The sequence below is a fragment of the Folsomia candida genome, unplaced genomic scaffold (assembly GCF_002217175.1).
Source record: "Folsomia candida strain VU population unplaced genomic scaffold, ASM221717v1 Fcan01_Sc018, whole genome shotgun sequence".
Taxonomy (NCBI): Eukaryota; Metazoa; Arthropoda; class Collembola; order Entomobryomorpha; family Isotomidae; genus Folsomia; species Folsomia candida.
This window is the reverse complement of record NW_019091210.1, coordinates 2,564,355-2,590,620: the sequence shown is the minus strand read 5'-3', so window position 1 is coordinate 2,590,620 and position 26,266 is coordinate 2,564,355. Positions and strand designations below refer to the sequence as shown.

At 38.3% G+C, this 26,266-nt stretch overlaps 3 protein-coding genes and 1 long non-coding RNA gene across 5 annotated transcripts; 2 read left to right on the top strand and 2 right to left on the bottom strand.

The window, feature by feature from the left end:
• Nucleotides 1–2,811: 2,811 nt before the first annotated feature.
• On the bottom strand, nt 2,812–8,071 carry LOC110857136. Its single transcript, XM_022105740.2, has 2 exons — nt 7,028–8,071; nt 2,812–6,780 (listed from the first exon to the last, which is right to left on the bottom strand). Exons 1-2 carry the CDS (start codon nt 8,069–8,071, stop codon nt 2,812–2,814), a joined length of 5,013 nt encoding a protein of 1,670 aa, XP_021961432.2.
• Nucleotides 8,072–12,010: 3,939 nt separating this feature from the next.
• On the top strand, nt 12,011–13,736 carry LOC110857251. 2 transcript variants are annotated; one of them, XM_022105869.2, is made up of 5 exons: nt 12,011–12,134; nt 12,290–12,718; nt 12,783–13,076; nt 13,178–13,207; nt 13,581–13,736. In XM_022105869.2, exons 2-5 carry the CDS (start codon nt 12,295–12,297, stop codon nt 13,616–13,618), a joined length of 786 nt encoding a protein of 261 aa, XP_021961561.1. In that variant the 5' UTR covers nt 12,011–12,134; nt 12,290–12,294; the 3' UTR covers nt 13,619–13,736. The 2 variants fall into 2 exon arrangements, with proteins under 2 accessions (XP_021961561.1, XP_035713836.1); XM_035857943.1 differs by having other exon boundaries at nt 12,049–12,193.
• Nucleotides 13,737–19,614: 5,878 nt separating this feature from the next.
• Nucleotides 19,615–21,512, top strand: LOC118438089. Its single transcript, XM_035857845.1, has 8 exons — nt 19,615–19,801; nt 19,862–19,912; nt 19,973–20,048; nt 20,123–20,402; nt 20,478–20,674; nt 20,753–20,915; nt 20,984–21,096; nt 21,171–21,512. Exons 4-8 carry the CDS (start codon nt 20,375–20,377, stop codon nt 21,204–21,206), a joined length of 537 nt encoding a protein of 178 aa, XP_035713738.1. The 5' UTR covers nt 19,615–19,801; nt 19,862–19,912; nt 19,973–20,048; nt 20,123–20,374; the 3' UTR covers nt 21,207–21,512.
• Nucleotides 21,513–24,251: 2,739 nt separating this feature from the next.
• LOC110857285 lies at nt 24,252–25,156 on the bottom strand. The gene is made up of 2 exons (XR_002548647.2): nt 25,005–25,156; nt 24,252–24,682 (listed from the first exon to the last, which is right to left on the bottom strand). It is a non-coding gene; the product is annotated as an uncharacterized LOC110857285 (long non-coding RNA).
• Nucleotides 25,157–26,266: the final 1,110 nt, after the last annotated feature.

The following is a 26,266-nucleotide window of genomic DNA, read 5'->3' as shown; positions in this document are numbered from 1 at the left end:
ACTCAACCATTCTCCATTTACTTCGATTCCCACGACTACATATATCTACTCCTCAGTTAATCAGACACAGCATGGGGAAGACATGTGCTCCTCTTAGTTTTTTACTCAGCAAAAGGGCAAAACATCAACAAATTAATAAAAAAGTTTCCTTATTTCTAAGTAAATCTTCCCGAATTATTAAGTATCCAAACCGGGAAATACATTCGCCCTACGCCACCGTCCGCCAAGAAGTCGCTTCAGAATTTAAAGAAAACCAGGAGGAGCAAGTAGTGAAATTAATAAATATTTCTACAGCAGAGTCAATTAACCAACAATCGTACCAATTTAATCCACCTTCAGTAAGTGACCATAATATTATTGTGCAAAGTGATAATTTTACCGTTCTTGAATCTATCCGAACTTGGAGTTTACACCATAATGTCACACGGTCGGCCCTGGCGGATTTGCTAAAAATTTTACAGCCTCATTCCTGCTTTAATAACTTTCCACTCGACCCGAGAACGTTGCTAGGGACGCCAAAACTAACAGGCATAACATCCATTGGAACCGGGCAATTCCATTATTTCGGGATACAGAGGGGATTGTTGATCAATCTTCCTAAAATAAGCACCCTACTAGGCGAATGTATATGTCTTCAGTTTAATGTAGACGGAATTCCAATTTTCAAGAGTAGCAGCTTACAATTTTGGCCAATTTTAGCCCATGTCGTCGGTTCTAACTGCATTTTTGCTGTTGCTATTTATGCTGGGGTTTCGAAGCCCAATGATTTGAAGCAATTTTTGGGCGAGTTTGTGAGAGAGTTATCGAATTTATTAGAAGTTGGATTTATCTTCAGAGATCGTAAATTAAAAGTTTCGACGAAATCATTTATCTGCGACGCGCCAGCTCGAGCATTCATTTGTGCAATTAAAAATCACACTGGTTATTATGGCTGTGGGAAATGTGAAGTGAAAGGAAAGTACGTCCAAAATAGGGTTGTATTTTTAAAAAACGACATAGTTCTTCGAACGGACGAGTCATTTAGAAGCAAATCTCAAGAAAAACATCATAATGGAGACACACCACTGACCGCTTTACAAATTGATTTGGTTCAAGATTTTCCATTCGAGTATATGCATTTAGTCTGTTTGGGGGTCACTAAAAAGATCCTAAAGCTGTGGACTGACGGTAAACGTTTAGGATATAGAATTCGCCCAAAAACTGCGACCACACTTTCTGAGAAACTGATTGCCACAAATAAATGGATTACCAAAGACTTTGCTAGGCGGCCCAGATCTTTAAAAGAGTTGGACAGGTGGAAAGCCACAGATTTTCTAACTGTTCTTCTATATACTGGTCCAGTCGTCTTGAAATATTGTGTGGAAGAAAAGTATTTCAATAACTTTTTAACTCTGAGTGTGGCAGTTCGATTATTGGCAGAAGAATATCAAACGGAAGAAAACATTTCATACGCTGAGTCACTTTTGGTATTTTTCGTTGAGACATTTAAAACTCTTTATGGTTGTGAAAATATTTCTTATAATGTCCATGGTCTCATTCATCTTGCCGACGATGTGAGAAGACACGGAAATCTAGATTCATTTAGTGCCTTCAAGTTTGAAAATCATCTGGGCCAGCTTAAAAGATTAGTTCGTTCTTCAAATCAACCCCTGCAGCAAATTCACCGTAGGATAGTTGAACGTGAACAGGTCAATATTCATTCAGATTGCCAAAATGACAAAACAGTAACCATTAAATATGCGGAAGTAGAAGATGTTTCACCAAATAATTTAGTTCTGCTAAATAACGGGACGCTTGTCAGTGTAAGAAAAATCTTAAACGATAATTCTGGTCAGTTTGTAATCGGAAGACAATTTAAAACCCTGGCAAGTTTGTTTGAATATCCTTGTGACTCAAAGTTACTTCAAATTTTTAAAGTTAAACTCAGCGATCTAAGCCAAAGCGATAAAAAACATAGTGCCAGCAACATTAAATATAAATGTGTTGCTATTTACAAAAAAGCTGATACTTTCGGCATCTTTCCTCTTTTACATTCGAAGGTAAAGGATGGACAAGTCAACACATGCCGTCGTAATTTTCCTTGAAGAGAATTCCGTTGCTGTTGTGCCAAGGTCGTGGGTATCAGATGGTACAAAGTGTTCGTATCCCCCAAAAAAAGGATTCACAGGACTTAAGAAAGCTGTTAAAAATGGAGGGCCGCCTTTAGAAGATTGGAAAATTTACGACATTAAAGTGTTCAAGTGGTTTGGTAAGCAAAAGTTTATAGAGATTTAAATTTTTGTTGGCAGCCTAAATCCATTTTTCTAAATTAGGCGGTGTTCATAAATTATGTAACGCGTAACGCCTATCATGTTGTGTTAACTATAGCATGGTGTGATAGGTCGTGTTATGAAATCAGTCCTACTACCCGTAGAAAAGTTTCTTCTCAAAGAATGTGATGGTGTCGACAGAATGAAACTTCATAAAAAGTCAGTTGAACTCAGCTATCTTGGTTCACTGTTAACTATGAGTAATTTTATTACAATTACTCATAAAGTGATAATAATTACAAATCTATCTTAGCAATTAAATATCTTCTCAAAAATGTTGATCTCGCAATCTCAACTCAACTTGACACACAAAATACTACTAGCGTCATTATTTCAAGCTATTGCGCTTGTATTTTCTCATTTAGCCTCATACATATTATAAATAATACTCTAAATTCCAACATCCTCCCATCTCTTTTGTGAGGAAGACGAGCAAAAGAACCAACATAAATGAACAACAAAATTGAATAATAAATGAAATCATATGTAATATTTAACACACTCAATCCATTCCCATACGCACTGGACGAATCACTTTTCTTCCAAAACGGGTCCGAAATTCTTTCTCCTTTTCAGCGGATGGCTTCCAAACTTGTGCAGAAACATTAATCCTATGGTTAATTGGAGGTATCTCCTCGGTTGAGACCTCCAAAGGAAATAGGCGTTGCATCGGTCGGGTCAGAGTTCCATTCGACGTCTTCAGTTTGGCCACCCGAATGTGTCCGTCTCTTCCCGGAAATAGCTCCATGATCCTTGCCATGGGCCACATTATTCTCTTCTTATCATCAGACTCAATGAGTACAATATCTCCAACTTCTGGAATCCGGGACTTCTTCTCGGTTCCACGCTGAACGAGTTGGGATAAATACTCCTTAACAAATCTTGACTTCAATTCATCACGTAACTTGCACAAATCCCTGTGTTGATTACGCAGGGCTTGAGCATCCAATGCTTTCTCCTCTGGAAACTCGGCTGCCGGAATATCGCGTAGAAACATTGCCGGCGTGAGAGGAACCAGGTCATCTTGATCCTCAGAAATGTAGGTCAAGGGGCGACTATTGACGATCGCTTCGACCTCAAACATACATGTTTCCAGTTGTGGAAGATTCAGCTTCTTTCTTCCCAACATTCTCTTCGATAAATCCTTGCAGATGCGTATGAGACGCTCCCACCATCCACCCCACCAGGGTGATGCAGGAACATTGAACTTCCAGAAAATACGATCAACTTGGGTCTCCTTTTGTATCTTGGCCCAGTCCAACAGCTTGATGGCATTATTGGCTCCTTCAAAATTCGTCCCATTGTCCGTATATATTGTAGAGGGTCGTCCTCTTCGACTTATGAACCGATGAAGACTTAGAAGAAAGGCCTCCGCGGACAATGACGTCACTAACTCCAAATGTATGGCTCGATACACGGCACACGTGAAGAGCACCATCCATGCTTTAGAGCCGTCCTTTAAAAAGAACGGACCTGCCAAATCAATCCCGACCACTTGGAAAATACTGGCTGTTTTCACTCTGTCTTCCGGTAGTGGAGCAGTAGGCACTTCCGTCTTCTTGCACGTAAATCTGCTGCATACAACACATGACCTGATGACATTTTTCACTTGTCGGCGCATGTGAACAATCCAATACTTCTCTCTCAATTTACTCATCATAATTTGCAGCCCAGCATGATTATTCTTGTAATGTTCCGTCCGAATTAACTGTGCAACTGCAAGACTGTTTCTCGGTAGTAGTATTGGTCTCGTAAATATGCAACTTTCTGGCATATTCACTATCTTAGTTTTCACTCGAATTAGTCCATCTTCAGCCCTTTCAATGCGAATCCCTTCAATCACATTTGCATCCATGGGAAAAGACTCAGTTTGCATTCTGCCCAAAACAAATTTCTCAGCTTCACATATCTCCCATCGTTCTAAGGCAGCAGATGACCCTTCCTTTTTCAAACAGCGGATGAATCTCTTCATAAAAGCAATAATCCGAATGTTCTTGTAGAAGGAGGCAGACATTTTTAGATACCACGGGAGTGTCCCATTCAGGGTGATCAACATCTTTGTCGATGCTTTCTTCATCTCAATAAGAATATCGTCTTCGTTAATTTCTTCTTGCCCAGAGGGCCACTCTGTCCTCTGGCGCTTCAACCAGTCCGGTCCCTCCCACCATGTCGTCTTCACAAAATTTGCAGGACTACTTCCTCGCGAAGGGAGATCGGCTGGATTCAGGAGTCCTGGCACATGTCGCCATTCTTCCGGTTTTGAGATTGAGCAAATCTCCTTTACCCGGTTTCCGACAAAAGTACCCCATACATCATTTCTTTTTATCCACGCCAATGCTGTTGTGGAATCACTCCAGAAATGAGTTTCGACATCGTCCATTGAAAGTGCTTCTTTCACTGATTTTGACAGACGAGCAGCAATAACGCACCCCAATAATTCTAACCTCGGGATGGTCATCTTTTTCAGAGGAGCTACTCTCGCCTTCGCTTGTAGGAGTTGGACAGTAACTTTCTCCGCATCCTGGACTCGAACGTAGACAGCAGCGGCGTATGCATACTGACTTGCGTCACAAAAGACGTGAAATTGGATTTTTGATGTGGAATTAGCATAAAAAACCCATCTTGGAATCTTCACGTTCTCTAACATTTTCATATCATTCAACCACTTCTCAAATTCTTCTTTAATTGACGGGTTGAGTTCCTCATCCCACTCGGTCTTGTCATTCCAAGTCTTTTGGAGCAGTAATTTTGGAATGAGCGTTACAGGGCTTACAAATCCGAGCGGGTCAAATATTTTCTGTACTTGCGACAAAATGAATCTCTTGCTTATCTTCTGGGACAGTATTGTAGTTGGGATATTGACACTCAGTACATCACTGTTCTTGTCCCAAATGAGTCCAAGGACGGAGGCTAACTCAGGTGTGAAATCCGATTTTTGTTCACTCAGCGCCGACCGCTCCCACTGCTGTAAGTCCATTTTAGCCTTCAGCAGCAAATTCGAACTCTTCTCTTTAAAATTCTCATAATCCTCTTGGGAATCCACAGACGTAACACAATTGTCCACGTATAATGAATCCAACAACTGTATGGCGATATCTTTCTCTTCATCTTGAACTTGATCCAGGTGATGCTCTATCACGCCTCCAAGTAAAAACGGACTGCAGTTAACTCCGAATACTACTCGTTTGTGGCGAAATATCTTGACGTTTTTCTTCTCGTCCCACCAAAGCAATCTTAAAAAATCTCGATCCGCAGCTGCAACTTCGATCATCTGGAACGCTTTTCTGATGTCCGAAATGACTCCGATCTTCTTCAAACGGAATCTGAGTAACAGGGCAGGGATGAGTTCGATCAAATTGGGACCTTTCTCCAGGCACTCATTTAAGGAGGGATTTCTTCCCACCTTGCAAGAAGCATCGAACACTGGCCGGATGGGTGTGGTCTTGCTCTCTAACTTGATGATTGGGCGATGTGGGAGATAGTGACAGGGGACGGTGTCTTCTTGAACCTCCTCAATCAAATCTTCATGCATCCAATCCTTAAAAACTTGATCATATCGTGCAAAATTGTCATCCATGTTTAACTTTGCAGTAATTGATAACAGTCTCTTTTCCGCTATCACTCTATTATTCGGAATGTTTGTTGCTCCTTCTATCCAGGGCAAGCAGACCGAATATCTTCCCTCTTCACTTTTTGATACAGTCTGAAGAAAGTGCTGATATGCATGTTGTTCACTTTCTTTCTTTGTCTTGTGCTCCGCTGGATCAGTAATGCCAAGCTTCTCCAAATCCCATAATTCTTTCAGACTTGCCTCAGCGTTAAATAGGAACGTAGAAATTGACATCATTCCAATGGTTGGATCTCTTTTCCCAGGAACAGGCCCACTCAATGTCCATCCAAATATGGTCTCCACCGCAACAAGTCCACAAGATAAACGAATCCGTTTACCAATGACAAGGTGGCCCCAGTAGTCACTCCCAATTAAAATTTCAATGTCTGGGTTACCCACTTGATTTTGTTCGTAGTCTGATAACCAGATCTTCCTTTTCTGTAACTCTGTTATCCATGGACCGGATGGAATACGAGAAATCTCCCCACAAATTCTGACAGCTTTGTTTAACATGAGTTCTCTCTTGCATTTTCCATCTAGGCTCTGCAGTTGGACTTTATATTTGCTTATTTTTCGGGGTTCAGTCGAGATTCCTCCAAAAAGTACATTTCGAGTCCATTCTTCACCACATTTCAAGCTTCCGACCGCTGTGATGACCGACTCTCCTCCAATACTCTGTTGACTACCTTCGTCAAAAATTAGTCGAACAATTCTACTTCCGTTTTGTCCAACCACTCGTACCAGAACTGTCTTCATTAATACATCATCTCGGCACGCATGACTTGCATTCGCAGCAGAATAGGTAGGCTCATTTGAACTTGCAGCTTCAAACTCTGTCTTCCTCCCATTTGCATCTTGCAACTTTTGATTAGATGGCAACAATGGACACATTAGCTTCGTATGAGCGTCGCCACAATTGAGACATTTCAATTTCACTTTACAGTCTCCTCGACGATGTCCAAATATCAGACACCGGAAGCACAGTTTATTCTTTCTGATGACTTGACTCTTCTCATCACAACTCATCTTCTCAGCTTTTCGGCATTCTTGACTTAGATGGTTGGATTTGAAGCAGAACACACAGTTTTTGGTTTGCCCTGCGAATAACCCTGGTAGGAAGTTCTTCTTTCTTCTCTATGGCTGCAGTCTTTTCTTTCTTAATCTTTATTGTCTCGAAACCAGCACGCACAATATCCCTCTGACTTTCACTTTCCACTTCTTCTCGTAAAAATTCCATCAAGAAATCCGATTCGGTCTTCACTGGGACGCGTTTGGATCCATCTTGACGTGAAAGTGAACTCCTCTGCCATGCTACGAAGATGTCCTCGGGGAGACTGGACTCGATCATTGGAAACAGGAACTCAGCAGTTTGCTCATGTGTCACTCCAAGCGATTCGAGTGCACGGAGATGAGACTCTAATTTGTCATACAGCACAGACAACTGTATCTTCTCAGTTGACTTAGAGTTTCGGATCACTAATTTAAGTAATTCTCGAACATATACTTGTTTTAAAATCTTCGGCTTCCCAAATCGCTGGGTAAGCGCCTCAATTACTTTGGGGTAATTCTCAGCCGTCATTGGATAACTCTCAACTAGATCCATGGCTCGAGTCCCTTTAGTCATTGCTTGGTGAAGATACTGAAATTTATCCGTTGTGTGGATATCATCATCTTCATGGATCTTTCCGAACTGAGACCACCATCCAAGCCAATCCATCATTTCGCCAGAAAATTTCTTCAGAACAATTTTTGGCAACTTAAAATTCTTCCTCTTTGATGTAGAACCAGCCACAGAGTCGTACCATGCCGCACTGTTGGTGGGACTATCTTCTCTACGTTGGGGACATAATTGAAATGGAGGATTTAGAAATTCTTCTACTTTGAGTTTGACATCCAAAATCCTGTCATCATATGCCTCGATTTCTGCACATTCTTGACTGTATTGGTCATCAGTGCATCCTTGTTGTTGCATCTCACACAAAATCTTAGAGTCCCAGTCGCTCATCTTCACTTGCAGGTTATCCAGCTTCTTCATCTGGACACCGAGCTTGTGACGATCTGGCTCCTCTTTCACCAATTCGGTCTCCATCTCGTTGATGGTTCTGGTTATCGATGACCTCGTTGGTTTCCTGGCCTGCTTAAGTAGCTCCATGACGAAATCTCAGGATCAACAAAGCCAGCAAAAGACAAAAATTAATATTTTTGAATCAATCAGTAAATCAAACTGGACGAGAGTGACCTCAGTCGCTCCTGAACGCTCAGGATAGGGCCCTCAAAGAGGCAATACAGGTGTTAAAAAAGATATCCTCGTCTCAATGGAACTTCAGCTCCTTCCGGCAGGGTAGACTTTACTTTATCTGGTCTCCCAAACACAGTAAGAAAGGAAAACTTTCACCTGATCGTCCCCCGAATACTCAGGGTAGGGTCCTCAAAGAGGCAAAACGGCAATTCCTTCCTTGGATGATTGCTCCTTGCTCGAACTCGAAATATTTCAGATAAGCCTGTTGCTCCGTCACTCTCACACACTCGTCCTTAGCTGCCTCGAGTATGTTAATTGAAGTGTATTCACAAACAGGTCACTATTATTATTATTCAGACTGTTTCGACACTCGATCACGTCGAGGTCACCAAATGTTATGAAATCAGTCCTACTACCCGTAGAAAAGTTTCTTCTCAAAGAATGTGATGGTGTCGACAGAATGAAACTTCATAAAAAGTCAGTTGAACTCAGCTATCTTGGTTCACTGTTAACTATGAGTAATTTTATTACAATTACTCATAAAGTGATAATAATTACAAATCTATCTTAGCAATTAAATATCTTCTCAAAAATGTTGATCTCGCAATCTCAACTCAACTTGACACACAAAATACTACTAGCGTCATTATTTCAAGCTATTGCGCTTGTATTTTCTCATTTAGCCTCATACATATTATAACGCGTTACATAATTTATGAACAGCGCCTTAAATGTTTTTCAGAAGACTATAAAGCTGCTAGACAGAAGCTTGCTGCTGCTGAAGCCACTTCGGATCTGTCCGACATAGATAAGGGAAGAAGACCATCCACCGCGTCTCCCCAAAGTTACCCACTCACCCACTGCAATCGCCAGGACAGTCGCCAAGCAACTTCGTCCTTGGGCTGGTGTCGCCTACAAAAGTTCCTAATTCTACCATGAACCATGACCAAGTAGACGAAGGAGTGGCACCAGATGAGAATGTGGAATCTCAACAATTTTTATCGGTTCCAGTAGTGTATGATGATTCGGGTAGGTGGAGAATAATATTTATTTTTTAATTATTTAATTACTTGTATATTTATTAGCGTTCAAATCTGAAGTATTGAAGCAGCTGGAAGCCATTACAATTACCCTTCAAGAACATGGATCCTTGCTGAACTCAATTATTAGTCAACTGGACGAACAGCTAGCCAGCAATAAGAATGATGATGGGTGCTATGAATTTCAAGTAAACACATTTCCAGTCACGAGTGTTACCAAGCTACGAGAGATTGATTCTTTGATGTTAAATAATTCCTCGGCTAAGCAAAAAATGGTAAACGATTTTTTGTACGTAGAAAAGTATGAGAACAAAAGTTAATTAGTTTTGTGTAATGTATCTATAGGTCGCCATATTAGCGGGATGTGGGGGAAGCAATGTCGAGAGAGCTGTCGATTTAATGTTTGCGAAGTTGGTAGACGATGAGGTTTCAGGGATCCACAGTTTCAAAGGGAAGGGCAAAAAGTTATCGTTCACGTCATATTCTGGTCTTATGGATGTGCTATTAGGTTCGCTCAGTACTTGTTATAAAAATGATAAAATTAAATTAAAATTTTTCGACTTTCCCATTAGAAGGATTGCAAGCTATCCAAGGACAAAGCCACTTGCGACATTTGAAAATTTAAATAATGCCATCCCTAAGACATTAAAGAAGGCAGCAGATCGAAGTCGGTTGAAAAAGTTAGTGATTTTAAGTATTAACTATTTAAAATAAATGTGAATACATTTCCTTAAATTATTTTCCATAGTAAGCCCATCGTGGAGGTGAAGGAAACCAGCAAGAGGTCAGATGATGACATAAACTTGGAAACTTCACAATAATAATCTTTAGTATTTATATGCTGTTATTTTTTAATCCATTACACCCATTGTTAAATTTTAACAGCAATCAATAAATAATTCATACGAAATAAAAATTCTAACCCTACGAAATCGTGCAGTTTTCGCAGCGAATTATTGAGAGAATAAGGAGCGAATCGCTGCGATGTCACTGCGAGCATTACTGCGAGTTCGTGGCGAATCGCTGCGATTATCATCTAAAAGATCGCTGCTATCTAGCTACTTTATCGCTTAGTTTGGATGACCTTTTAGCGCTGTTATCGCAAGTTAATCGCTGCACTTCGCTGCAATCTCGCCAGCGAGTTTTTTGAGCGATATCGCAGCGATCACTGCGATTTTTGCCCATTGGGCGCTTTAAGACTTAAAGTGAGCTTCTCGAAATATTGAGCAACAATCTAGATTGTTATTCAATATTTGCTAATTAACAAAATTTTTTATACAAGTCATTAATTACCAAATGCTTCCGCAAATTATTATACAACTCCTTCTGAAGACAGTACTTAGTCACAAATATCCTCAGAATTTGTATCCTTGACCTGTAAGGAAGGATGAATACATGTGAACTTCTGCAGTTGACCTTGTCCAACTCGTTTAAAATACTTTGTGTCAATTGAATGAACAAATTTCACTTTGTTTTGAGGAACAATTGCTGAAAGCAAGAGAGAAAGTCGGCCTTCCAACTGTAAAAATTTTGGGTAAACTGTATTAAACAAAAGAAATGAATTGAACCAAAAAAGGTTAACAATAGTGAGGACGGAACAACAGAATGTTGTTCCCTTTTTGTTATTTAAAAAGTATATATACATATCTCTGTTTATTGGCAACCTTCTTATCCTGACTATCATTTAACCTCCGGCGTTTCGACATGGTACATATTTAGTATTAACTATTTTACAATTGTGGAGTAATAATTTAGGAGGTATGAACGGTGGAGTCAAGTTCAAGTATGCGCAGTTTTTTTAAGTTTAACTATCTCATTTTTCCCCGCACCGCACTTCTCAATTACCGCATCGCACTCGCACCGCACCTTCACATGTTTGTCCATGCCCGCACCGCATCCCGCATCGCACCTTGATATTTTCTTCAATGGCCGCATCGCACTCGCACCGCACCTTCACATGTTTGTCCATGCCCGCACCGCATCCCGCATCGCACCTTGATATTTTCTTCAATGGCCGCACCGCACCCGCACCGCACCTTCACAATTTTTCCAACGACCGCACCGCACCCGCACCGCACAAGGTGCGGTGCGGGGTGCGGTGCGGTGCGGTGTTACACTCAGGAAAAAAGTGCGGCGCACCCAAAAGTTACAAGTGTGCATATTCGTAACAAGATTGCAAAAATATATTTTGCAAACGAAATATATGCCTTGGAGTTGGCAAATACATAAATTCTCAAGCCAAAATTTCATGCCAACATGTGCGAACTCGTAATGAGTACCCTTATTGTATATAAGACTGTATTTCATAAAACTTTTATCTTTTTCGAAAAATAAAAAGTAGTTTATACAATATTTTGTTCAATATTTAAGAAATGTATTTTAAAATAAAAACGTATTTTGGACTTTTGAGTGTATTTTGTATTGGAGATCATGTATTTTGCCCACTACAGTGAAATTTGTGTCAAATTATTAAATGCCGTAATAAAAAATACATATGCGATAATGCATGTATGTAAATACATGAATATGTTGTTATGGTGTAAAAAAATAAGATACAATTTCACCAAGGTTGAAACTCATGCGAGGAATAATAATACTATTAATAGAAACGTCGTTCCTTACGCTGGACAAGAAAAAAATGGAATCCGATGTAACCAAATATCCGATTATCAGATTGGAAAATCATGTCCAATAGTTTATGTACAAAAATACATACATATACGCATTTTCATGGAAAAACATACACAACAAAGAGTATGAAAATTGATTTCTACTCGTCCACCACCACCGCGGTTGCTAGATCGAAATACACAATATCAGCCGGTGATAAAAAAAAAAGCTCAGTCAGCTCATGAAATTAAAATTGGATCGTCCATCTATCTACGTATTTTTCAAAATTCTTCAAAATTGAGTCATTTTCATTTTACTAATAAATTGTAAGTAACCATACTCAACGTTTTATACATTAAATTGTATTTATTAATTAAAATGAAAGGTACATTTTATAAAGTCCACTTGCCTTTAACATTTAAGAAATACAAAATAGAAAATAATTATTTCTACAAGCAAAATTTTGTATTTACTTTCACAGAAAATATGCCGAGAGAAGGCACAAAAAATGGGACGGGACACATTTTGCAAGATTTACTTTCGTCCACCGTGCTAATCGCTAGGTCAAATATTATTCTTTCAAAGAAAGACCACCAGGATTACGGGTTAATTAGTGAAAATACCGGAATACTTGGGTCGTGTTGTATCTGCTCTGAATCGAGAAATTTGCGTCCAATTGCTACCCAGGAAATGGACATTCTTACCAAATTCGTGCTAAATGGGGGGCAAATGTCCCTCATTTTACAAACTGAGGATTATAGTGCAATATTTTGTTGTAAAATTTGCTCCTCTGTCCTCCACTCGTTGGCCAAGTTGACCACGCAAATTGAAAACATTACGATTTCCCTGCGTGCCGTTATTTCCAGCAGGAGCCGAATCTTTAGGAAAGTTAAAAGAGAAACTGAAATTGGTAGGAATGGAAACATTTTCAAAAATTGAGTTAACGATTTGACTAAATGATGCATTTTGTGCAGAATTGCCGGACGCTGGTTGTCATGCTGACGTAGTGACAAATCATGGCGACGACCAATTAACTGGATTCGTTGAGGAGGAAGAATTTGCCATAAAGCTGGAGTCAATCGATAAGGATGGCGATGATGAAATCAGAGAAGATCCGCTCTACATTCCAGGTTTGTCAGAGGTGGCAAGAGGTCGAAAATCGAAACGGGAACATGTTTGTACAATGTGTGGCAAAACCTTTGGAAGATTTAGAACTCTTTTTATGCACATGGGCAACAGAAATATACATCCAAATACCCATATTACGGGTGAGTCTAATTACTAAATCCTTTCAAGTTTACTACATTTTTCAAAAAGTCTAATTGATGAAATACTAATGTTAAAATTGAAATAATCTTTCCCACAACAGCACCCTCATACCGTAAAGGATTAGGAAACAGTGAGTTGCAAAATTTTAATTCAACCATAATTATATCCTAATTTACAATGGAAATTATTCCAAGGCTGAATGGGAAAGATATGTACATACTTGTTTTTATATATCAAAGTTATGTATTTAGTTTATCAGCAAAAATAGGAAACTAACTGTTTATTTTGAAAGAGTGAAAATCCAATTGTACAACTATATTTTCAATTTTACAACTATGTTTTGACATAAATCTAAACAAATTTTCACAATTTTTTATCACGTTTGGCAATTATTTACGAAAAATATCCTAATTTAAAGTGGAATCCACGCTTATGATGTTTCCAGTTCAAACATACTCTCCCAAACTATTGTAAAGTTTATACATTTTGTTTACAAAATGCAGATCTCTTCTCCAACAAGCTGGACGCTTTCCATGTCTGAAATGTGAGAAACGATTCAATTCGGAATTCAATTTACGCCGGCATACGCGCTATGTTCACGAAAAGGCTGGAAATGGTTATCTCCGGAAGTGTGCCTGGTGCCCGGCCACCTTCATGAAGACATCTGTACTGCAAACCCACATGGAACAGTGTCATGGTATCCGCGCGAAGAAGGGTCATTCCTGTGACATTTGTGAAAGAACGTTCACCACGGCGACATGTATTCATCGACATGTTGAGCTGGTCCATTTCCAAGACAGGACGTCCTGTCCGTACGGATGTGTCACGGAATTTGCTTCGGATGCGGAATGGGTGACGCATTTGGAGATGTGTGACTCTCCAAAAATGGTAATATTTACATACAGTCGATCAATAGAATAAGACAGCTTATATCCAACAAAATCCGTGACACTTTTTGTCATAAAATTTTATAAAAGTCCCGTCATGAAAACGGGGACGTGTGTATATCACAAATTTAAGATACAATTTAATTCAAAAATGACTATTTCCTTAAATTTGTACTCTTTTTCATTTTTTTCGCTTTGGAATTAATTTTTACAAATTTGCTATATATTTTCCAGTTTTTAAGATTAAAATTCAAGAAAAAGATTATCATGAAAAAGTTGGACATGGATTTTGAGGGGAGATAAGCTATTGGCTTGGATAATGCCAGATTTTTAATTCTACTTGGATAGTGACCTCTCAGTTCTATGAAATTATTTGTTACCACGGAAGTATTAATTTATTGCTTTTGTAGAGGCCTGAATCCACCTATGTGTGTCAGCTATGCAACGCCGTGTTTCGAAACACCCTCCTGTGGATGGAACATTTCCTTCGGCTACATCCCGAAAAATGTTTGAGTTGTTCTATTTGCAAGGGAAGATTTGTCCTCACAAACGTTCTCCGTCATCACAAGTGTGGTAAAAATTCAAAAACCGGCCGAAAATAAAGACTGGAGATTGGAGATATAGCTACATACATCACCTTATTGTATTGAAGTTCGTGTTCGTGTACATTCTCGTGTAAAATATATATAGGTCGGTCTACTGCAATCCTTCTATCTATTTGTCCTTCTGCTTTCAAATACAGTACTTACGACAAATAAGTAAAATTGTACATAATGCCACGAAATGAGTTGATGTTAATTTAGCGAGTTGAATAATTTGCTTACATGGTCGTTGACACTTCGGAAGGATATCTATGTATGATGAATAATCATTGATTATGTATGAATAAATCTGTATTAATTGTGAGTAAAATAAAGGAATATCTGGTGGTACTTTCACCGGGTAAGTGCAACCAGATTTCTACGGCGCGTAAGTTCTTGTAAGTAAGTCTGGACTATTCTTAACCTCATCGCCCTTTTTTACATGATATCATGTAACGCATGGGAAATCGTTGCATCCCAAATACTTGATTTCATGTATCACAAATATGATCACTTGGCTACTAACTCCACGATTTCAAGCAGTACGAAAACTTTCCCATGGATACCATGTACTTGATATCATGTATTTCGAAAATATTCTTCGGAGTAAGTGTTGCATGATTTCAAGTAACCCAAAATTATCGTTGTCAAGCAGATATTATTTCCATCAAACTCGAAATATAGCTTCGATCGAAACTTTATTTACAGTCAGGTCATGATAATGCGTAAACTCTACAATTAAAGTACATGTAGCTGCGGCCGAAATCGCTGCAATTAATTTTAGATTCTTCTAAAAACACAAATTTGGCAATTTATTTGGCGGAAAATTGAACATTTGGTAGAGTCTAGGGAGCAAAAACACATGTTTGTTTTCTTATTATTTATTTGTCATGGTTTAAATCCAAAATATAATTTAATAATAATCTATACATTTGCATCGTTCACCACCTTACTTTTCCTACTCAGTAAAAATCAAACTAAACCAATTTTGAAGATTCAAGGGAATCACCCAATCTTATGTTGCCCCAATCACATTCTCAATATACCTCGCATGCGCAAGAGATTGGAGGCAAGTTCGAGCAGGACACGTTGTGCGCCGGCTTTCCTATCTGCAAGCTGGCAGGTAATCATTACCATTCAACCTTCCTCCACAGCTGTTATTAATTTGCCCACCTGCTCCTTATTTACAAATAACGTTAATCCTGACAAACCCTGGTCACTAATAAGGTAAGAAAATTGATTGGTGAGGATAAACCTATCCCCATATTAGTTGGGCAAGTATTTCCGACAAATTTTATTATTGATTCGTCAATTTAAGTAATTATTTTTCCTGGAATATAAATTTTATTACAAATTCTACAGCATGGCCAAATATAATTTTGACGAAGAATGTGTCGTATGATGATTTCGTCGAACGAAATCAAAACATTTACACATGTGGGGTAGGTATCGGGCAAAGTGTGCATCGATGCAACCACGTGTTTCACTTTCCGTGTATCGTCGAGCACATTAGGATGAAAAAATTCGATAGCACTTAGTTTGACCCCAGCACTTCCGGCCAAGTGCCCCCTCTGTAACCAAGTTATTCACGGATTGTATCCCCTGAATACTGCAGATGGTAAGCAATTATATTTGTTTAGAAATAATACTAACCAAAATATGAATTTTAAGGAATTTTTTAAATTTTTATTTAATAAACAATTTTACAAACTTGCAGATACTTTTGGTATCTATAGAATTCCAGCGACAACGTCGGAGGTAGGACCTGTGAAGGACCCCTACTCAAATGACACGCTTTTAGTCCTGACCAATCAAGGTACTAAGACGAATGATCAAACATTGTAATATTTTAACATTAAATTTATGTTTCAGATGAACTCAAGTTTATCAAACTTGCCGGAAATGAAATTCTTTTAAATCAGAAACTTGTAGACTGGAAGCCAACCGTTCATATCCTAGGCGTTCCTCTCCTTCAAGAAATCCAACCACCTACTCTATCCTATCGCTCCTTGGAATGCAATACCCTGTTTCTGTCACAGCAAGGTTTGTTCAACCACATGCAGCGACGACATTCAAATTACAATTTTACTTAAAATTAAATTTTAATATTGTACTGTTAAAATACTGCCGGTCTTTCTTCACCACGGGGGTTTCTTTTTCTCCTATGGAGCGAGTTTTTCGCCTCATCTTTCCTGTTCTTTTTTTCGTTTTTCACCTTTGGAGCGACTTTTTCTCCACATCATTTCCCCACTTTTTTCCCTGTCGCCATATCCTTACTGTTTTTTTTATCAGAAGTTCGTTTTCAAACTCCAAATTAATAAGATATTTTTTATACAATACTTTGTGAAGGTTTCAAAATAAAGATTTTATATTTTACTAAGTTTTTTTTTGGTTACACACGATTTCTAACCCGATTGACCAGTTCCGTCTCAACACGTAGTGAGTTGGTGCCACTCATGCTGATCTCGTCCGGTACTTTGGGTACCAGTACGATACGTGTTAAGTTGGTCTACTTTTTTTCGGTACCACAGGGACCACCTTATCACGTACATGGACCAACAAAAAAAGCACCACCACTAGATGGTCTCAACGCAACATCATATTTAAATCGGTTCAAAGTAAGGACGTCCTTGGCACGAACCAATCAAATTGCCGCGCAAAATCCAAATTATTGGCATGGTCTATCAGGTTAGATATTTTGCCTTCAGTCTGGTGCTCGCTTTACGGGAGGCAGGATGTATAGGAATTCGACTAAGAGAGTAGAAAGACGTGCTGTAAAAAATTTCGCAAATTCCCGAGTGCTATTGAACTCTTCAATTACACGTTCTGGTTATATTTTAAATTGTGAAACTTGTGACACCATTTCTGCTCCAGCTCAAATTAATCTGTTGGAAAATTATTCACCACACCAAAGAACTCGATCATCTTATAGTAGTATTAATCCAAATTTTGACAATTCAGTTGATAATTGTGCTCCTCCTTCTTCAAGTTTAAGTGATACGAAGTATAAACTTGAAAAGTGGGTAATAAAAAATCGAATCACAAGAAGCGCTACATCGGAACTACTAAAAATCCTTCGACAGCATAAGTGTTTCGAGTCTGTCCTCCCAGACGACGGAAGGAGCCTTCTCGCAACTCCTAGAAATATTCCAATCAGAGAAATACAACCAGGTCAGTACTGTCATTTTGGACTTCGTCGACAGTTGAGTTCATTGTTAAGTGAAGTATTTGTTGAACAAAATGGTAATCAATTTAATTTACAATTTAATCTTGATGGACTTCCGATTTCGAAAAGTAGTGGGCAACAATTCTGGCCTATCCTAGGGCATATTCAAGGAACAAAAGAAGTGTTCGAGGTTGGTATTTATTTTGGAAATGAAAAACCTAAACTAAGCTGTGATTTTTTAAGTGAATTTGTGGAAGAGTGGATGGAAATAAATAAGTCAGGGATTAATATAGGCACAAAATTAGTGAATTTTGAGATTGATTCATTAATTTGTGATGCGCCAGCACGGGCTTTCATACTAAATGCTAAGAATCATACAGGATATTTCGGTTGCGGAAAATGTACCGTAGAAGTTGACTATATTAAAAATCGTGTAGTGTTCCTTGAAACTAACAGCGCCTTGAGAACTAATGAATCGTTTCGAAACAAAGTGGACGAAGAAAACCATCATGGTTGCTCCGAACTCGAAACGTTAAATTTAAACTTAGTAGATCAAATTCCTTTCGAGTTTATGCATTTGGTCTGTCTGGGAGTCGTAAAAAAACTACTTATCATCTGGACGTCAGGAATTGTGAAACGAGTACGCATTTCTGTACAACAAAGATTGACTTTATCAAAAAATTTAATAAATTTAAAACCGCATGTGCCCAGAGAGTTTAGTAGAAAACCCCGAAGTATTAGCGAATTAAAACGGTGGAAAGCAACTGAGTTTCGCCAATTTATTCTCTACACTGGACCTCTAGTCCTTAAAGAAATATTGCCGCAAAAATATTATGATCATTTCCTGTGCTTACATTTTGCTATCTCAGTTCTTTGTAGTGAAGAATTATATAAATCACATAATTTATATGCAATAAGTGAATTGTTGAAATACTTCGTAAATACTTTTCCACTACTTTACGGTGATGAACAAGTTTCATATAATATTCATGGTTTAATCCACCTTGCCAGTGATTCGTTAAAATTAGGTCATCTGGATGACTTTAGTGCATTCCGATTCGAAAATAGACTTGGGATAATTAAGCAATCATTAAAAGGTGGAAATAAACCTCTAGAGCAAGTTTACAATAGAATTTGTGAACAAATTAAGTCTCGAGCACCACTAGAGAGTAAAAATCTCAAACCCACAATAAAGTATAATAGAAGCGCGACCGAAATAATGGAAATAAAATATTCACACATCTGCCTTAGACCAACATTAGGGGACAATTTATGCTTACTTAAGAATGGAGATTTCGTTAAACTTACCAAATTAACTTTAATTGAAGGTGAAATAATTTGTGAAGCTAGAAAGTTAAACGTAATTTCACCAATTTACGAAATTCCAGCGTCATCAAATGTTATTAGTGCAAATTTTATGAAACTAACAGACAAAACTATTTTTTCAGTCGGTGATATCTACAAAAAGTGTATAGGATTGGCTGTCAACGACAAATTTGCAGTCTTCAAACTCGTGTGCTAACACAAGTGATACATAATGGATGCTAGTCCCCCAAGTCTTCCGTTCGTCGTAGTCGATTTTATCTCCAGGCAAGAAATTGACATCGTCAATTCGAATTGGCTGATAGAAATCGATGGTCACCAACACACTTATTGGCCACAGTTTACAAAAACAGAATACAAAAAACTGGAAAAATCAGTCCGAAATGGTGATTCTCCAGATGCAAAGTCGTGGAAAATATATGAAGTTAAAGTTCTTAAAAGATTTGGTAAGAAAAATTGTTTCAGTTTCGTCCAGCATATTTAATTGTTGCTCAGAAAGTTATACCATTCAATAACCTAAACCTTATAACCTAGATAAAATTATATTTGCTATTTTTTATTTAGTGACATACGAGGACGCCTGGCGTAAACTTCCCCGTCTAGCAGACGGCGCTGAATTAAGCAGTTCAACTGAGTTAGGACGGGGCCACCGACGTAAAGCCGTGAGCAGGAGACTTTTCGATTAGGAATTAGATGGTGTAGACGAGAACGATGAAAGTCCACCAAAAAAGTCGCTGCCACATGTAAAGAGGAAAACACATGGCCAGGTATGTGTGGCATTAGTTAGCGAATTATTAACTTCAAACTAATACAGTCCATTTGTTTAGGTTCAACACTCTCCTGGCACATCCAAATTCAAAATGCCGACTTTAGTATTGGTAATTATATAACTGCGTGCCATGTAATGCAAAACTTAACTCTTTTTTTACCTATATAAGGTGCAACCAAATGAGCCACTTGTTTCAAATTCACCAGACCACAACTGTATGTCTACTAATTCTTCTTCTCCACCTTGTAAGTAATTTTTGGTTTTAATATTTTTATTTTATATATTATATACTCTAATAAAATTGTTCGTGTATTTCCAGGTGGGAGCAAGAGTCAACACGAAAATCATTCTCAGGAGCGTCGAACTTCGTCAACTAGAGATTTTAGCGAGAATTCTCAGCGAAGTAGCACTGCAACCCCTTTAATGACGCCCACCACACTTATTTGTAGTAGAATTTCTCTATTATAGTTGCATTTACAAGTAACCAAGTATTCATTGCATTTATAATTTTTTAACAGCTCAGAGACAGGATAATTCACGGTTACAGGGTAGTGGAATCAATAATCCATCAATGCTACCAGTTTTTTCTCATACTGATGGTAATAATTATCATATACCTCTTAATCCTAAAAATCGTTGGGCTTTATAAATATATATATAATTATTTATTATAGAAATTATATTAAGAAAGCTGGACTACCTTCAAGCTAGTGTGAACGAACTTCGAGAGACTTTTCATCTGGCTGTCCGACAAAATACAACGATTATCGAGGAAGCTGAATCGGACGATTTGGAGATCCCCCTAAAGAATGTCGCGGATTTTGAAGAGCTCGAAGCTAAGTTAATGGACCCCAAAATTCGTTCATCATTGGTACAAGTTGTTTTGTTTTGGCAGCACAATATACATTGATTATTCCGTATTTTTGCTAATATGTTTTAAAATATGTAGGTGAAGCGGTTAAGTGTCTCTGGGAGCAAGGGAACTGATGCTATCTACAGGGTACTGGCGCTGTTGATGACCAACGAGTTAGCGACCTTAATCAGCTATGCAGGAACTCGTGGTGGAAAACAATCATTTCGTGATCACGAAAGAATTACAGGCTGCGTTTACTGTAATAATTATTATGCATTCATTTATGAATTGTTTGTAAATAATTTTATGGTTTATTTTGAATCTTAGTGGCGGTACGGAAAAATCCTCTAATGTCAACCGCGACAAACAAGGAAATCGATGGAAGTATTGGAGAATGGCTCAAGAAGGCGACCACAAGGATCGACAACAAGAAGAAAAAGGTATACAAATTCGTTCTTGTGATTCCATCAATGTGATTCCAACAAACATCTAATTTTTTATATATTTATTTTAGATGATGTCGAAATCTACAGAACAAGTTACACCATAATAGTTAACATGTGTTACTTTTATAATAATTTAATCGTTCGTAAGTTTAAAATGTAATAAACTGAATCGAAATGAATATTGTGTCTTGTCCAAATTCAGTTCCACGATAGTATATTTCCACCATTTGAGAACGTATTTAGAACGTATTAAGGGTCGTGCCACGGATGTTCTCAGTTGGTTCTATTAGTGTATTAACGGACCAGCTTAAGACGAACAAGGTACGTTTCCGGGCGCCCGTTTACCTCAGACTAGACGGTCTTTGGCCCATGCCAAGAACGTATTTGCGTTCGTCTTTTCGTCCCTTAAGTACGATCTCAATACGTGTTCAGTACCAACTTGGTCAATCGGGAACAAACTTCAATATAAATTTAATCAAATATAGCTTTAAAAATGCCACATGGGATCCCGCCAAATGTTAATAAGTATCAACTTTTTTATCTCCAGAGAGTGTACAACCTCCTGGTGTTCATAGACATTACCGCAACCATTATTATTAGAGGTTTACAATAGCAATTAGTTAGTGGCAAGTTGTCACTATAAATTGCTACTTTTCGCCATAATTACATGAACAATCACTATTTTGGAATTGGATCAGCACCAGCAAATACGTCGTCACGGACCCAATTATCTAGCTCACCAAACAAAAGCAAAACTAAATGTGATGATTACTAAGAATTATTTTTTTATAATTTTGCTGGCCTCACGGGTGTAATAATTTTCAAGTCCACGTTAAAAAAATCCGTTGTGACCCTTATGACTTTCATCTTTGCTGAATCTTTCTGAAAATTAAAAAAATACAAGAAATTACCGCAGTGTTTAAAAATTTGTGGAAGAAATTACTGCAAGAAATTGTTCTTTACGAATGACTTTTTGCGGCAATTTCTTGCAGTGCGAGAAATATGCGCCCCTAGCGTGACATTCGTGCTACTATTGTAGTAGAAAGGGTGGGGTGCTAATTTCTTGCAGTTTCTTGCACTGCACGAACTGCAAGAAATTGCAGAACGGCGTAAGAAATCGAATCCTGAATTACAGGATATTTTTTCATGTCTTTCAACCCCAAAAAATGGACTCAACTTACCGGAACATTTTCATATGTCGACAACTCCTCCAATATTTCCTTCGTGTCTTTACTCCCCTTACATAAATCGGACCCTTTCTTGCAAATTTTGTAAATCAGGTACAAATAGAGAACCACCGTTAACCAGTTCTGAACCACTGAACGCCACCTGAATCCGGGTCGGGAGATCAAAGAAGAGATGAAATATCCGGAAAAGACAATCCTCAACAAGCTGTGCAGCACATCAATGGTTATCCAAAGTCGAAACAAGGAATTAAACTGGTCCACTTGGAGGGCTACTTTTTTATAAAATGCGATCAAAATTTCGCAATCGGTGCAATTTAGAGAGCCATTTTTTCGCAATATGTTGTCCGAATTTGCAGATATCCCAGAGTTTTGGGGATACACGTCTTCCAACTCAATCGGTACCTTGTCAAGATTCAAGACGCGATAAAACTCTAATTTATTCTGAGCCGCGATCCTGATCCGGGCGACAATTTCGAGATACCAATTAAGGAAATGGAGCACCAAAAAGACAAATATTGAGTGTAAATATCCCAACATTAAGGGGATAAAGTAAACATAGAAATAGATTGGTGATCTAATATTTGTCAGGTCGTAAAATAGTTCGATATTCCAAAACGTAATGATACCAAGAAATACAAAAAATTCGATATTAAAACGTTTTTCGAAACGATTGGTAAAGTTTCCGGTAAAGTGGAGAGAAACGTTGGTTAAAAAATTGGTAAAATTGTAGTAAAACTCGGCAAGTTGGGTCCTCTTGGAGAAAACCATGTCAAACTTGACGAAGGTGGAACAAACAATGTGTGAAGAGGATTTTAGGATGAGGGCAGAATAAAATATTTTGCCACCTTTCCTCTTCAGGCGGGAACGGACGTCGGAGGAGTTCGCCATGGTTGAGAAATTTAGGAAAAATATGGCTGTCATTGAGATTGAGATGAGGATGAAGAAAATAGGTGGGATTAAGGGGATAATGCGTGATTTGGATAGTTTTGACAGGAAAGTGGGAATCTTATTGTGGAATGGGAGAATACGTTTGGTAGAATGATTTCTTAAGTTGGATGGTTGAGGTGATTCTGCGGTATGGAATGGGATTGGAAAGTAGCCGAGCAATTGGATTATCCTGAGGGGTAATGGGATACTTGTGGAAGGCATTTTAGTTCAATTTGAAAGAAAAGTTGGCAAGTTTCAGTCAAATGGTGCACAGAATGCGGTGACGTAAAGGTTGAAGAATTTATGAATGTGAGGCAAGGGTGGTGTCCAGTTGACCAGGACAATTATGTGGGCAGGTTTCATATAATAAAATAATTAGCTAATTATGTTGGTAAATAGAGAAGCAATTACCAATATTTTGTCCAGTGTTCGCCAAAAAAGCAACAAGCACCAATTTCAATGGTGTTTTGCTAGATTTCTTTTTTTCTGTTTTGATGTCGCCATCTAGCGGGGCACCAATGGCAAAAACAGCAAAATAGCAAAAAAGCATCAATTTTTGATATGAAAAAACCTGATTTTTCTAGCAAAAAAGCAAAATAGCAAAATAGCAGCTTTTTTGCTAGGGCGAGCACTGATTTTGTCGAAATAGGACAGCCCACAGCTCACCATAGTTGATTGGATTGTGTCCCATTGTGATATGTACATATGTTCTACATAAAGTAAGTATAATTGAAATTTGGTTATTTTGAAGGTGCAAAAGGCACCAGGGTGACCGCTGCAGCATGATGGGCCTGTACTTCTTTGTAAAAATTTGCAAAAGTACCCAATCACAAATTATGTAATCTACAGATAATGGATACATATCTTCTCTACGTCTTTTCCTAGCGATTGTTGCAGGCATGTTAACACGTTTGGGGGCTAACTTATGAGTTTACCGGGAACGTTGATACTTCGGATGAGCGACTCAAATGATCCAACCATATGTAAATATGTACCATATGTAAATGCATATGTAAATGTGCTAAAACCATGTAATCCAAGTTTCATGCCAATTTAGTCGATTTTATTTAGACGATTTTGACGATACATACACCGATGAAACAGAAATTCAGGATTGGTGTCCCATGCAGTCTTAAATTTGCAAATATTGTTCAATCTAATTATTACGTATTGTACGATTTAGCAAGTCCATGATCACATCCAAATTATATCGGGTTTCAGTTTACGCTTGTACACACGACATTTTATCCGCCGCGATGGTGAAATGGGCTGTCGAGCTGCCATAAACGTCCGCGCAAACGCACGTACTTCCCGTTCCGCAATACATGTTGTTTGCATGGGTTCCACACGCGGCATCATCCTGCGCCATTACGCCTGAGTGGGTGCAGCTATCGCCATTCTTCTGGGCAATCGCGGCTCCAACGAGGACGAATGCGAGGAGAAAGTAGCCCATAGAGTTCATGATGCTGGGGGCAAATAGAGATTATGTAAATTTCAAATGTTATATTTCAAACAGTACACTTTCAATAATACGGTAATAACGTATTACCAACGGGTAGTCATATATATGAGTATACCGAAGTGGAAATGACGCGTATTATGTACCCACTGGTAAATTTTAATATCAACCCTCTTAGGTTATAAATTTTTACCATTTGGTGCAACATTGCAACCAGATTGTAAAGGTTTATTACCAAACCATAACAAAATTGTCGCCATGCTGATTATACATAGATGTATGTATGATGGCCGGTGATTTTGTATTTTATTAAAAGTGTGGGAACTTACCTGTCAAGAAATTTTGAAGATTTTTTGAGTTGTAATAACTTGTGTTAGTTGGTCAAATTCTTACTGAACAAGCAACTCGAAGGGATCCTATTTATACTAACTGAACTGGCAGGGTTCCGAATCCAACTGGAACAATCTTAATGGCAAAGGTAACCAGATTTACCAGTCTAAACTAAAAGCAGAGCAGAATTTCATTAGTTAGAATGAGAGAGGTCATCAATGATGATGATTCATCATCATTACATTAGATGGTTTAGAGCACTGGAGTATCCGTTCAAACTGGTGAGGGGCTGTCCGTAAATTACATAACGCAAGAGGGGGGAGGGGGGTCTTAGGCTCCAGTGATATCGTGCCTATGTTACACATGTTAAAGGGGGGGAGGGGGGTCTAGAAAATCGCGATTTTTGCGTTACGTAATTTACGGACAGCCCCTGAACATATATACATATGTACCGTGTTTGTCGAATGGCCATGAGTGGATGGCTCGTATTATAACGAGATGCATAATATTCGCATAAATATTACCACCTTGCCGAGTATTTTTAGCCTTAATTGTTATTGGTGTCTAAATTTAGTTCCTTGTTGCATGTCATGTAGTCATAACGGTGTGCATACATACATAAGTACAAAATTCAATAATTTCGTAGTCGTAATAAGTATGTGTGTGTAGTTAGCTACTAAATATTTCGTAAATTAATTCCACCTTCTTATCATTTCGAGTTTAGCATTGAATTTATAATAAATACGGGATTGCAATTGATTGAAAATTTGTTGTTCAGTATTTAATATTCGCAAACATTCATATGACTCGCTTGATTGTTTTCAGAAGGCGAAACGCTATTAAAGGATTCGTTAAATGATGAAACGATGCGAAAAAACTGTTTTAGAAGATTACTGACATTTTGTCATTATAATGACATATTTTCCTCATGAATTTCAGAACATTATGTTGTTTCGAGTTGATAAATGTACCATGATTCTCCTGACCGATGTTTTTGTCGTTTTAATAGATTTGTTTTCATCCTCTAAACTTTGCTCGAAACAAATTTGTGCACTGCAAAAAATCCGGTGGAATCACGCGGGTGTTAAGTTCTTGGTGTTAATTTGGTGTAAATTTATCACCATTTTGGTGACAACGATTGACACCACGGCGGTGGTGTTATATATGCACCCCGCACGGTGTTGAATTAACACCGGATTATTTGCAGTGTAACGTTACAATTTATTGACGAAAATTGGGAAAATCATGTAATCCCAGCTTC

Coding starts and splice junctions, on each gene's coding strand:
- LOC110857136 (XM_022105740.2), bottom strand. CDS start 8,071: ATGGAGCTACTTAAGCAGGCCAGGAAACCAACGAGGTCATCGATAACC. Junction 6,781..7,027: donor AAGAAGAACTTCCTACCAGG/GTTATTCGCAGG, acceptor TCTAATCAAAAG/TTGCAAGATGCAAATGGGAG.
- LOC110857251 (XM_035857943.1), top strand. Junction 12,719..12,782: donor TAAAAGAGAAACTGAAATTG/GTAGGAATGGAA, acceptor CATTTTGTGCAG/AATTGCCGGACGCTGGTTGT. Junction 13,077..13,177: donor TCCAAATACCCATATTACGG/GTGAGTCTAATT, acceptor TTCCCACAACAG/CACCCTCATACCGTAAAGGA.
- LOC118438089 (XM_035857845.1), top strand. CDS start 20,375: ATGCTACCAGTTTTTTCTCATACTGATG. Junction 20,675..20,752: donor CCAAAATTCGTTCATCATTG/GTACAAGTTGTT, acceptor TAAAATATGTAG/GTGAAGCGGTTAAGTGTCTC. Junction 20,916..20,983: donor AATTACAGGCTGCGTTTACT/GTAATAATTATT, acceptor TTTGAATCTTAG/TGGCGGTACGGAAAAATCCT.